General features: G+C 39.6%; 1 protein-coding gene across 1 annotated transcript; it reads left to right on the plus strand.

The window, feature by feature from the left end:
• Nucleotides 1-218: 218 nt before the first annotated feature.
• On the plus strand, nt 219-14312 carry LOC141790291 (uncharacterized). Its single transcript, XM_074670060.1, has 12 exons — nt 219-440; nt 2120-2231; nt 2788-2881; nt 3605-3659; nt 8361-8501; nt 8579-8739; nt 8848-8946; nt 10712-10857; nt 11049-11220; nt 11328-11440; nt 12867-12954; nt 13076-14312. Exons 1-12 carry the CDS (start codon nt 329-331, stop codon nt 13127-13129), a joined length of 1347 nt encoding a protein of 448 aa, XP_074526161.1. The 5' UTR covers nt 219-328; the 3' UTR covers nt 13130-14312.
• The last annotated feature ends 10 nt before the right edge of the window (nt 14313-14322 follow it).

Genomic DNA, 14322 nt, shown 5'->3' on the forward strand with positions numbered 1-14322 from the left:
CATTCAATTTTTTGTGATCTAATACAGTTTTAGAGATTTTACTTTCCAGGCAACTTAAAGTTTGGGTTTTTTTTAAAACTCAAAGGTTAAAAACATATCAAGATTACAAGTTTGCCAAATTTGATGCAGATCTTCTTCTACTACTTCTACTTCTAATGTGGCGTGAAACTGATGAAACAACACTGATCACGTGATGCCGATATTGCACTGTGAAGGTTTGGCCGCAAGAGGGCGCTACAGCCTTACAGGCGCCTGATGTGCAGCACTGAAACGCTTCCCCCGGCGGTTTGGGGCACCGCAGAGTGGCTGCTGGTGGTCGGTGGTCATAATGTCGGGAAGAAAACCACGGTCAGTGGCAAACCCTCTGGAGTCCGCGATCACCACACCGAGTGAGAGGATCCTGAAGGAATGCCACAGTCTGTATGTGGACAGCGAAAACGGTAAACAAACAACCGAGAAGAAACGGATCAACGGTACAGCTCAGTCAGGACCGTGCTGCAGGGACAAGCACGCACAGTTGTACTGTTATATAACTTTGTGTTTCACTTTGGTTCTTGTCTGAAGTTTTAGGTAGTCTTAAGATTGGGGAATTGTAGGTTTGAGGTGAATAGTAGGTGGTGGTATGTGGCAGCTGTCACTTAATGTCAGTCTTCTGTTGACAATGAACACTGTGAGTCTGCTCTGTCGGCTGCCTGCTGCAGGGCAGCGCCCAAAACCAACAAGTAACACCTCAACAACCTGTTGAAAAACCGTTCAGCACAGAGGGCTTGAACTGAACCATCCACTTCTTTCTTTAATGTGCTGTTAGATCAGTATTTGAAAGGTTCACAGCAGTTCTTCTACTGAAGTGTGAGGTTCACTTCTTCTGGCATTTGCAAGCTTCACATTTTGAGGTGCTTCTCAAAGACATGTCAAAGTCTCAAACCAACGATTACACGTAAAGCTATACCATTAAGTTGGTTGAACGATTATTTAGAACTTGAGCAGTGGCTCAATACTTAATGGTTCCTTCACCCTTTTTGACACTCCTTAAAAAAATCTTGAGGCTGTAGACAAAATTCAGACTATGAGATGTTACCAGTCATGAAAACTTTCTAAGAAGGTTTATGGCTTCAAAATTGTTGATAAATCATAGACACAGTCTTTAGTTGCAGTTTCGTTATATTCAATTCAGGTAAAGAAAAAAGTGTGACAAAAGCTTGTTTATTTTTCAGCTACATTCCTTAGCTCACTTATAACCACAGTCACATTTTAACACTTAAATCTAGAGCTTCACAAATGTGATGGAACGAACTACAAAAACTTCTACATGATAGAAAAGTTATTTGCTTTAAAACTGATAGTATAATTCAGCTCTTATCAACCAGTGCACCCAACCATACAGGTTTCCGTAAACACAGTTGTTTCAATTTCAGGCTATCACCAGTTTGGAACTCATCACTACAACATTTTTCAAGTTCAGAGATCTGATCAAGGGGAAAATTTTAAAATAGTAGATAACACTGAGTTATGTTACTCCCAGAGACCAAGGACATAAGCACAAATTTCTTACTTGACTTCTCCACAGGATATACTAGCATAAGCCTTAATGAGAATAATAATAATAATAATAATAATAATAATAATAATAATAATAATAATAATAATAATAATAATAATAATAATACTAGTAATAATAATACCGATGATCTCACACAAGGGCAAGATCAATAAATAAAAAACATTTTAAAGGCTTAAATTAATTTAAAAGGTATGTTTCAAGACGTCACTGACTCAGCAGTCCTGTCCTCTTTTTGTCGATTGTCTGTTCCCCGGTGCTGACTGTAAACAAACTAGAGGATCTAAACATGCGGCTTCTTCAGCATTAAGACTGTGAATGACTCTTCTGAAGTTAGTTTTTTTTTAAATGTACATTAGCTCTGAAATAGCTATATAAAGATAAAAATGACTTCCTGTTCACACTTGGTAGTTTTCTTCCTGTTTCTTTGTGGCACTTAGACTGTTGCATGTTGAAATAACTTGTTTTTTTTTTCTCTGGTGTGTGTGTGTGTGTGTGTGTGTGTGTGTGTGTGTGTGTGTGTGTGTGTGTGTGTGTGTGTGTGTGTGTGTGTGTTTTCAGGCCTGGTAAAAATTGCCAGCAGTTTGGGAGTGCGGCTACTGCCTCCCAGAAAGAAGATAATCGTTATGATCATGGGCAACCACTCTGCTGGGAAGAGCTCCTTCATTAACTGGTAAAACATCTCTCTGAAGATGGGATCTGTGGGCAGGCTGTAAGGGTATCTCGTAGTGTGTGCCTCGTGTTCGTGACAGATGGTTACATATGATGCAGAAATGTCAAATTCACACTTGCTTTGTGCCTGGGGTACAATTATGCCTTCATAAATTGGAGAACTTACTAATCTGATAGGGAATGGCTAATATGTGAAGTTTTTGTTAAGCATGTAAGATGTCAGCCAAGCTTGTTGCAGAATTAAGCAATGCAATTGTCTTACAAGTTTTATCACATTCATCCTGTAACACCACTTTAAACCCCACTCACTACAAGTAGATAAATTGATTTATATTTATGATGGAATGTTGTTGAGGATTTGGTTGCTTTTTAGACAAAATCTTTTCTTCAAGGTGTAGACTTAGGTAGACTGGTTTAATCAACAAGCAATGGATGTATTGCGACTAAAAAAATTGCAGAAACATTATTTCCTTCGGAGCCTGTCCTGTTATAAATACAAGCTCAGAGTTGCTAACAGTGTACACTGAATCCTGTAATGTGGGTTGCTATGATTTCAGGTATGTTGAGGAGCACATACAGAAAGCAGGCGTAGCCATCGAAACTCAGGGCTTCACGTTTGTCACAAGTGGTCGTAAAAGAGAATCATTGACGGTAAGAAAGGCAATATTCCCATATGAACAGACTTGATATTTATTGTGAATGAGAGAAAAACATTCTTGTTTTTTGTGCATCATGTAAAAACATTTGTAGTTTATGTCTATATCTAACTAATGTGAGGATTCTGTCAGTGTTTCATATTTAGTTGAATGTGTGACTTCATATACATATGTGCTGTTAAAATCCACGCCATCAGAAAGGTTGATGAAGTGGTACATCTGATGTCAGCTTTCATGCAGGGCGCCCCCTCTGTCGGCAGCGATTCTTGATTCCGCATGCTGCTCCAATGAGGAGCTTTGAGTATACACACACACACACACACACACACACACACACACACACACACACACACACACACACACACACACACACACACACACACACAGAACAGGGGGCGTCTTTGCAGCATATAAGCAAGCTCTAGAGACACCTGTCTCTCTAGCTCATCTCATCCTCTGCCTCTGTTCTCCTCTCCTGCTGTGCTGAAGGTGATGAAGATGAATAATATATTTGCAGTGAAGGACTGCAGAGCGGAAGGATTATCTCCTACGTACAGGAAAAGCTTAAAGAACGCACATTGAGCTGCAGCTGGTGAAAGACTTGACTGCAAAGTCGCAAGAAACCAGAGAGCCGTGTTGTAGCAGAGACTCACTGCACATTTACATTTTTCTCATCATGCTATTAACACACTGTCTTTGTTCTGTGACTCTTTTACAGGGAAATGCAACGCTCCATCTCTACCCTCACTTTCGACCACTCCTTGAATTTAAAGGTAAGTCCTTTCTTCATGTTAAAGCATCAGACACATAGAAGTGCTTTTGGAGAAGTGCACGATTGTCATTGGCTGGTATAGAAAATTACTGCTCAGAGAACATTGTATCCGTTATTTGTTGAGATGAGTCTTCATGTGGATTCTGTGTCTATATATTTTGGGCTCAGTATCTAATTTGATACATTACAGACTCACTCAAAACAGCTGCAGAAACAAACATGTGTTTCTTGAGAGAAGTATCCCTAACATAAACTAACATTTCATTCATGATCTGCTCTGCAGTTTAAGCAAGCTAAAATCTAAACTTATATAATCAGCTTTTTAGTGCAGAAATGTGAGCAAACTACAGGGCAGAAATATCACAATCCAATCCCAACTGAACCATACACACTATACTGCTATGTTCTGTGTGCTGGGATCTCTTGGCTGGAGAATGAAGATTGGTGGATCCTTCAGGCATTTTTGCTCTGAAATACACCAGAACATTCTTTTTGTCTTGGATCTCCAGAACTTTGGGCTTTTCTGTGAAACTGTTCACTATTTACCTAAATTTAAACAAGAACTTGTTTTAGTAACAACTTATAGCATGCCAAAAGGTCTTATGGTCACCAGATTGTAAGATCAGGCTGGAAAATTTAAGCTGAAGTATTCATCAGAATTTTTGATAACAATTTAAAAATGTAAAAAAATAAAAACAAAGATAGGAACATTTCATCTTATAAATGATTGTATTTACTTCTTTATATTTCATCATACTTATGATCAAAACCCTGTCAGTATATTGAACTTATCAACTTCAAGATGTAAATTCTGACAAATTTAAAGGATGTGGTGCAGAAATGTGTAGCAGTTAATAAACTGCCCTCTCAAAAATATTTACATATTGAACTAAAGTAATAGGACAAATTTTATTTTCAGAGCACCATTTCTTAAGAAAAATAGGAGGTCTTGACTGTCCCCTTTGTTAGGCCAACATAGACCTAGACATAATCTGTCATCAGAGAGGATTTAATAATTGTGGCAGTGGGGATGGAACTAGGAGAGAAACCTGGTGTAGAGTCAGGTTCGTGGTTAACATCAAAGGGCTGAGAAGGAGGGAAGAGAATAGGAAAGATTGGTAGAGCAACACTTGAACAACATCATTGAAGAAACAGCAACGATCAGCCATGGATGTCCCGTCTCTACCTCTAAGTGAAATGTCAATATATTCCATCCTTTAAAGATAGTAGCATGTCCTGCATCTGGTGACCAGTAACACCAGCTGCGATGGCAGCTCACAAAACACACGTACAGTCTTGGGTAAAGTAACAGAAAATACTGGGAAAAAAGTCAATTTCAAAAGGATCAAATATTACTAAGAGCAACACGTGAGCCAGTTCCTGCTGCTCCTCTCATATGTTTCATTTGTGCCACAAGTGTTTTTCTGCTGTTTTTTTGTGTATTTACATATTAAGCCTATTTTCAAATGTGTAGTGAATCTGGTGTACAAACAGAGATATCCGTTTTTTGTTACGACTTTCCTTCCACTGTCAGCATAATTTCTATAAAAACAAAGGATAGCACATTGAAACCATCAAGTGTACAATTTAGCTTGAACAGAAGAAAGAAACAGCATCAGGCTCAGTGAGCAAAAGATGAATGCTATTATGTCAGGAACTGCTTTCGCTAAAATTTTAGGCAGTGCACATCAGTGCGACAGAGGCTGCCTCTATCAAACTGGTGTGCCAGAATGTACATTTCACTGAGCTAATGAGAAATCTAAACTTTAGACTCATTACATATTTATTTCAGTGCCAGTCACAAAAATCACTAACTCAAGTGTTAATAGTTTGTTGTAATTTGGTGGCTCTAAAGGAACTTTCTAGGGATGCACTGATCCAGCTTTTCTGGTCCTAATACTAATACCGACCTGATACCAGTGTTAAAAAATAATGTGCATGCCCTACTGTGGGATAAGACTGGTAATGTTTTGAGTAAAAAGCAAAAAAGGAGTATATGGAATTACTGAAGTTATAATTTACTTTAAGTATAAAATATTTAAACGTTTACCATCAAAACAATTCTTCAGAATGTACACAAATTATTTTCAAATGTAAATTTTTGTACTCTGTTGACTGGTAATGCAGCGAAAAACAAAGCAAGTGCATCAGAGGCAACATTTCAAATCAAGTAGCAAAGAGCGCTGGTTAAAAATACAAAAAGGCATAGAGCTGATTGCCAGGATCGGCACCATGGATCTTTTCCTACTAATACCAACAAGCCTTGAGGGGCACCAATACACCAATAACCAATACCATCCCTAGAATTGTCATAGCATGATAATGTAGTTAATAAAGAAAAAAACTCTGGTCTAACAGCTGGTTAAATACTCAGCCAATATTTAAAAAGTGGACATTTGTTTCTTTTTTACTTGCCTTACATATTCAACTCCCTTTAAATAGTCCATTTCTCCTCATTGGTGGCTGATTAACTGTGTTGCTCATGAAGAGTTATTTATGTTTTCACACATAAGGCCTTTTTTTAAAGTGCAAGGTTGAGTTCAGGTGTTTCACGCTGATGACTCAACACTGAGTCATGCTTTGACGTGTCAAGTTTTTACTTTATAAATCAGACTCCTGGGCCCTTCTTTCTCCAAGATGTGATGCGGGTTGAGATTCCCCTCACATGGGAGAAAATGAGATGTGATCACAGCACATTGTGTTCAGACAATTGCTCTCAGCTCCCCGTGCAGCAACAGTGATCTGAAGCTTCTGGATATTGAGGTGGTTGTGCAGAAGAGTCTGGGCGTGCCTGCTGTCTGATTTGGAGCATCAGTGGTGGTGCTGGTGGGTAGGGGCTGTGTGATGGGAAAGGGAGGGGGGGTAATGTATGTGCGTGCGTTGACAGCGAGTGTGTGGAGAGCGAGGGTTCACAGGGTGCGGACCAGAGCGTTCACTGTATGGCTTGTGAGTCACACGCCCCATCGACAGCAGTGCAGTGGAGTCAGGAGGAGCTGCTGAGAAATGTCACAGCCGTTAGAGACGCCACAGCCCGGCTTCAGCAGCAGCAGCAGCAGCAGCAGCAGCAGCAGCTCCACCCTGCAGGCCAGAGCCTCACACAACACAACCGATATGGAAATCTTTTTATTCAACTTAATCTCCACCTCTGGAAATCCACTGCATTAGGCATTTGTTTACCTGTGACAACAGCTGAAGATGACTCATCAGAAAAGCAGCGTATATCCTTATGTGGGAGTAGATGCTGATGTTACAGTTTGTTCTCCTTTGGGATGTGCATCGAGACACTTTTTAATGTTGTGTCAGGCTTGGATGTGGGATGTTTTTCTTTTTGTTTGCAACCTGTTGTTGAGAGGTCAGACTTAATGTTGCATGAGAATTGAAAGTGTTTATAAAAGGTGACATGGCTCGTTTATGTAAAATCTGGCTGCTTTCGTTGCAGTCTAACTTTGTGTGTATGTGCTGCATTCTGTTTGAACTATTTTGTCCAACAAGTCCTTTTTAGTGTTGGTTGATGCAGTGTTATGGCAGCCTTTGCCCTTTCCCCATACATAAGATCTTCAGTGTAGTCTTCTCAGTTACTGCCACTTGAGGAACTTAGCACTCAAAGGGGAGTGTCGCTCTTGTTTTCTTGATGCCTTTCACAGAAGACTCAGACTTTTTCTTTTTTTGCAAACTTAAGCGTGGAACATGCGCAAATCTAGGGTGATTGATTCACTTTTAAAACAGTCTAGCATGTTTTGTTGCAGGGGGGAAGTATAGTTCAGCAGCCTCAACAGATTAAATGCAATATTTGTATTTTTTTGCGACACTTGAATACTATGGGAATTCACTCCTAGGACGTGTTATAGGATGCAGATGCACTGATACTGTGTCCATGCTGATGTAAGAGAAACAAAAGGGAATGCTAATGTGGCCCAGTAGCAGCAGCCCCGCTCGCTGCAGCACAAGGATGTGATTTGTGCTGCCTGTTAACACCTGCCTCCTCCTATGAAACAGCCTCAGTGTCATCTCAGGCTCGTATGTGTGTGTGGGAGAGACCTTTGGCTTGGTTTGGTGGATGTGAGTGAGGTTCATTTTGACAATAGTTGGAGTATGACTGAACAGTGACGTTGCTCTGGTGCTCTTACAGCATTTTGGGGTACTTGTGTGTGGTGGTTGTGGTGGACTATCGTAACCGCACAATGCGTTGCCTCACAGTCGTTCTTCACTGGCTAGCTTTATGTCCCACGCCCCACGCTAAAGCTGCCAGTTGAAGAGCTGTTGTGTGCAACCAAAACCGCAAATTGCTGCACAGAAGGGACAGTCAAAAAAACTGTGACTTGACCTGCAAACTATGTGGGTGTGGCCTGCGGAAAGTTTTTCTCAGATGTGTCAATGCATTCACAAAATCAGATATAACAGCTTTTGTATGCAGAATTATTTTGAACATTTTCCCATTTGAACAAAAGCACATTCTTTTTAATTGAAAGCCTGAAAGGGCCAAAGCAGTTGAAAGTCTTCTTGATCTTTGGTGTCACCGTCCTCCCTCAGGGGTTCATGTATTGACCGCACTGCGGCTACCAGTAAACACAGTAATACAGTCATTAGAGGTGACAGCTTCCTGCAGGGACTCAGCTTTTATTTCATCATCAGTGAGTTCTTTTTATAAATTCATCCCGAGGGAGGCAACTGCACACACAATGTGTATGCGTCTATATTCCAGGTGTTATGGACTATCTGTCTGCTGAGATCTCCACCTCCAAGCAGAAGAAGTTCAGTTTGGTGACGTTTGTGGACACACCTGGTTTGGTGGACGGGGACATGGTCTACCCATTTGATGTTAACAGCGCCATCACCTGGCTGGGTATGTGTTTGCATCTTCAAGTCCAACTTCCTACTCTATAGCTGCAGGGTTCCTATCACAGCTGTATTTCTGTACAGGGGAACAGTCAGATCTGGTATTTGTCTTCTTTGACCCAATGGGTCAGGCACTCTGCAAGCGCACGCTCAACATCGTAGAAAAGCTGAGTGAAAAATGTGGAGACAAGCTGCTCTTCTACCTCAGTAAGGCAGATGAAGCAGGGAAGGAAACAGACAGACAGGTAAGTCCCATTGACGTGTTTCTTTATAAATACCTTTTGATTGATTTCATACCCAGGAAAGTTTGATAATCCTGAGAAAAATGAATAATGTTTGTTTTTTTTCTGCAGAGGGTCATGATGCAGATCGTCCAGGAACTGTGTCGCCGTCCAGGTCTTAACAAATGTGGTTTTGAGATGCCTACGATATACATCCCCAACCCACAGAAGGTGAGAGTGTTTGCTTTGTTTTCTGGGATGGGCAGGTAGTAGGATGAGGATTGATTAGAAATTTGCTTCAGACAGTGTTTGGGCATTGCACATTTGGTTTGTTGTGATGGCTGAAATCCATTTTTCTAGGGGGAAACAGGATCTGCATATCGTTATGCACATCTCAGTTATTTGAGTGACTTCTACAAATCACTAACAATAACTACCCTGATATAACTGAGGATCAATATGTCACCCGTCTCCTACTTGAATCTTTGAGAATCAAATCCAGCAACTTCCCTTTGGTGAACCATGATAAACAAAATGTATTGCTACCTATCTTACAGTATCTTTACTGTTGTTTTTATCAAGTGTTTTACTTTCACAATTCAGAGTCTGGACAGGACTAGATTTAAAGCTCAATCCTCCCCTCTGGGTTTAACAACCATTGATTATTCTTGAATGTAAATTTTCCAATCTGGGTTTCCTGGTGGCCTCTGAAAGCTGGAACAGGATGATTAATTTTGCACTGAGGTGACTGAGGTATTATCTGCTCAAAGGTGGGGGACAGGGGGGGTCATAAACCATGCCCCCTGATCAGCCACTTTTGACATTTTCAGCCTCAGTCTTGAGTTATTACTGTACCTCCTTGTAATCTACAGCTGCAAAGCTCCTCCACTGATGGTAGATTTGTGCATTTCTGCAGTCTATTAATCTATCTTGGTTAGGTGAGTGTGGCTTCGCTTCCTGCTCAGTGACCTGGGTTGTCAGTCAGAACTGCTCTTATTTGTTGTTGAGGCTTTTCTCTTTGAGATGCATACTCACAAAACATATTCACAAAATCATCCCAACAGTGATGCAGCAGTTTTTTTCTTCCTGGTGAGTTTTTTTTTATGACAAAGACATATCATGACTCAGTATCACCAAAGCTTAAGCTACAGAAGAGCGTCACCTCATACTGAGTGTTAAAAAAAATCAAATACCTCAATGTCATGTTAGGCTAAAATACACCTTTGGTGCATACAAAATGTGTCTGTAATGGGATTGGATTTGATTCACAGTTTGTACCCTGCATCAGTTTTAAGTTCTGTAGTCAAATTGAAGAATCCTACATTCTTGATTGGGTTATAATCTTAATAAAAAAGCCTCTTAGAGCCTGTGATGCGTTCAAATATACGGCAGAATGGTATTCCATAGGGGTGCACCAATCATAATTTTCTGTCCGATCACCGATCTTTAAAAAGCCTGACCTGCCAATACTGGTTTGGGCCAATACTGATTTTTATTTTTTATAACTGACAGCATATACCTTTAATGTTCCAAGCTTAATTCATTGAAAATCATTTAACAATACCTGTGAAACAATAAAATCTTAATGTTTTAACTTAAACAATCAATTAAGTGTCCCGAGTTTTAGGTCTCAGAGCAAAAAGCAACAATGGCTGGCTGTCGGACCTTCCCGGAGGTATATAAGATCAGTTTCATATGCAAGGATGGGCCGATCACCGAACCCCCAAAATTAAGGAAATCAGCACCCATCGATCATTGCATGTCTAGTATTCCGCTTAGTTTTTTTGTCAGAAATTAGTTTTTTAAAAGGAAGTTTTTAATGGATTACATTTTAGGTTCATGGATCAGATGTTGAATCTGTATCACACCTTCCAGCCTGAGACAAAACGACTCACGCCGTCTGTATGAGTCTTTTCAGGTTGAATCTATAGGCTTAAGTAACATAGGCTATGTTAAAAAATAGTAATAATGTTGCACTCTTCCTTTTTTTGCCCAGCCAAGCCGCTGTGTGAACCAGATTGATGGAGTTTGTCAGACCATCGAGAAGACCATCAACCAGGCCGTCCAGAAGACTTTGGACCAGCTGGAGAAAGACTGTGACCTGATCTGTTCCACCATCAGCAGCAGACTGGAGAAGGACAGGTTTGACTCCCATCCCACAGCATAACATGAGTCACTGTGTTGAAATTACAGCTGGAGCTGCTTTACTCGTCTGCAGGATGCCACCTGCAAATAAACCTTATCATGATCAAACCAAAGAGATAAGAGTCAGCAGATATTACACCCTGCAGAAAAAAGTGATATTAGAGCCAGATTTCATTGTGTGCTCACAGAGCTGATGCAGCGTACAACAAAAGTGTCCGTCTTCACTCGTTCCTGTGTGGCGCTCTGGGTATCATCCTCCCTGCCCTCTTCATCCTCAGCTTTATTGTAAACACCATCTCAACAGAGCAGCTAGATGAGCTGCTGGGCGAAGGGCCGGCTCGGACCGTCTCCATCCTCACAGTGAGTCACACAGGCGGTATTCATATAAACTACAGATAACATCAAAGAAGACTATTATTAAATCCTATACTTAAATATTCCTGACGCCATGGATGTCTGTCTCACAGGGGATCGTGATGTATTTGTGGGAATGGATACCAGAAGACGGACAAGTTGTGTTTGTAATCATCTTTGGGGCTTTTTGCTACCTCCTGCTTTTCCTAGCAAAGTATTTTGCAGGGTAAGTATTTCAAATATATGGTACCAACATTCACAAAGTCACTCTGAAACAGTTTATTTTGTTTTAAGCTGACTTAAGGAGAATTAATCTGCAGATGTGTTAAAAAAGGTTACTTATATAAGTCACTTTTATGTAAACAGCGCCAAAAATAGTTTGGCTTGTGCGATGATCTTCTTTATCCAGGTTAAACTGTGTATCTTTTGAACTGTTGATTACATAAGAAAGAAGTTCAAAGACATCATTTTAGAATATAGGAAACTCTGGCTACTTTCTTTTCTCTTCCAGTTCAAGGGATAAAGAAATGATCAGTTGAATCATTGAGAAATTAAAGGTATCTATTATTTTTCAGGCTTTTATGCCTTTATTTTAAAAAGTCAGGACAGTGGATAGAGCAGGAAATGCAGCGAGAGAGTGGGGGAAAGGGGCCACAGGTTTGATTCAAACCTGAGGTGATTGAGCAACCTAACCATACTGCCACCCCAGTAAAATTAAATATTGAAGAAAAGTTTTGTGAATCCAGCCCTGACATCAATTTCCATTTGATTCATATCAGGATCTGGATACTTGACATTTAATACTCAACATCAGTAACTGTAACTGTTTAAGAAAGAAAGAGATTACTTCAAAAAGAGTATTTTCAGTTTTCTAAAGATGTGTTTGTGTTTTGTTTCTTCTTAACATATCCACAGTTGTACGCTTACAGTTTGGGTGTCTGATGAGGAAGTCAAAATTTTTATTTTTTTCAGAACCACAAGCTTTGTAAAGGTTGCAATATCTATTAATTTTACATTTGACAGCATTAAAAATCATCACAGCCGATTGAAAAAATAAACCCAAAACAATATACACTCAAAGTTTCAACCAGAAGCTGCTCTAAATAGAGTTAAGAGAGAGCAAGCAGCTGTCTTATAAACATCCAGATAGCATTAAGAGAAAGAAAGTGCTGGTAAAGCAAACTCAGCAATGAAATTGAAATTAAAATTAAGAATGAGGTATTTTTTCATGTATCTAATTCATTTTTGTCATATCTGATGCTTTAAATAGACACACATTCAATGTTTGTGATTTTCCAAATTAGACAAAAAACAGCAGACAGAGCTAACCTCGCTCTGTAATGTTTTCTGTTACTCCTGTCTGTGGACGGGTGTCTGTGGGTTGACAGAATAGAACTATGTCGTTATATTGAAACTGTATTGTACATTATTTATTTATCTTGTAAGTGCACACAGAGGAAAGTGATTATGAAAAATCTTTGTGATCAGTTTGATTGTAGTGACATTACTGTAAACAGTAGCCAATGCATATTCTTAACTGTTAGCGAATGCTGTCCCTGTGACATTTCTGACACAATCACACTGTCTGTGAAACACAAGAAGTGATGTCTGAATTTCTCTGTGAAAGTTCTTCTGATGCTTTTCAATTTCAGCCGAAGGAATAAAACTCTGACGAAGAAGGAGAAGAAGGTGATGGCAGAGTACAGCGAATATCTCCAGGATGTTGTCAAAACAAAGAAGGTTAGTTTTTCATATTTTCCTGTTGTGGCTGTTTAGTAAAGAAGTGCAAGCTGTGCTTATGTTCAGTGTGGTTGAAGCAGCAATTTCTGAAACATCTCACAAAGTTGATTTTACTCCACAGGGGAAACTATACGAGTGGTACCTCCAGCAGTGTGCAGCAGAATACGACCTCTGACCCTGAGTTAACTTGAGACTGTTGAAACATATGTGCCTGCATCTTGCTGGAACTTTTTGTGAAAAGCAGCCTGTATGCCACAGTCTATCAGTTGTTGAAAGTGGATTCAGGGGCTTTTTAACTAGATGTGTATCCACCAAATAATCCGGTGTTACTCTTTTCTAATTGGAGGGTGTAATTTTTAATGTAGCAGAGATCACTGCCAACTTTTTTCATCTCATGATTTCAAAGAAAAAAATGTAGGTACAGGAAAAGCTGTGATTGTTACTGTTTGATCTCCGAATGTGAATTTTTGAAGCACAGTCATGTCTAACCTTCACACAAGAGCTTGAGAGTTTTTCATTTGCCTCCAAAATTCACAGATGAAGCCATCAGGCTTTGTCAAAGGGATAAGGCCCGTTGTCATTTTGCTCCTCAGATCACACTACACCGTCCTGAAGTCTGTCTTGATTTCAAAAACAGATTGAAGAAGGTCCAATCTATAGCAATACATCAACCTATGCTGTGAAAACCCACGGGCATTTCAGTCAAGTCAAGTGAATATTTTTATATCAGTACCAGCTTTAAACTGGCTCCTGCTTCCAAATATTCTTTCTACTATCAGACGTTTGTTTTTATGAAATTTAATCATTGTTAAGTGGTTATATTTATAAAAACAGTTAAATGGGATTTACATACTTTGAAAACCAGTTTATTCTGAATTGTGTGCTGTTCAGTTTTTCATAGCACTGATGTATGTTTCTTAGCTGTCGATGAACTCCTCATATCGTCAGTAACTCTTGTAACTCCAGTCTATTTTGATAACCAGCACCATGTACTGCCTTTCCTTCAGTGTTTGTATGTATATTTATTTGTCTTTGAGGTGCTATTTACCCAAAAATGATATAGAGACACCTCTCCGGGCTGTTTGCAATATTATTGTGAACACTGTCAGTTTTATTATGTGGGTTTGACGCGTCTTCATTTGGGAAAATAATTGATTCTTTTGGGATACTTCATTCATAAACTGTGTGTGACTTTACATATTATGTGGAAGTTTTACAAAAGTTGTTTTTAATCATGTTGTTCGACTTAACTGGCTCATTTTAGTTATTAAAGCCTCAAAGAATGAAACTTGACACAAAGCCCCAACCTTTCTCTGTCACTTCCTGAAAAATGATTAAACATTTTCTACAGACTTTTGTTTTATCTCT

The sequence above is a fragment of the Halichoeres trimaculatus genome, unplaced genomic scaffold (assembly GCF_033239565.1).
Source record: "Halichoeres trimaculatus isolate MK-OKI-2021-1 unplaced genomic scaffold, fHalTri1.1 fHalTri1_scaffold_5, whole genome shotgun sequence".
In the NCBI taxonomy this organism is placed as follows: domain Eukaryota; kingdom Metazoa; phylum Chordata; class Actinopteri; order Labriformes; family Labridae; genus Halichoeres; species Halichoeres trimaculatus.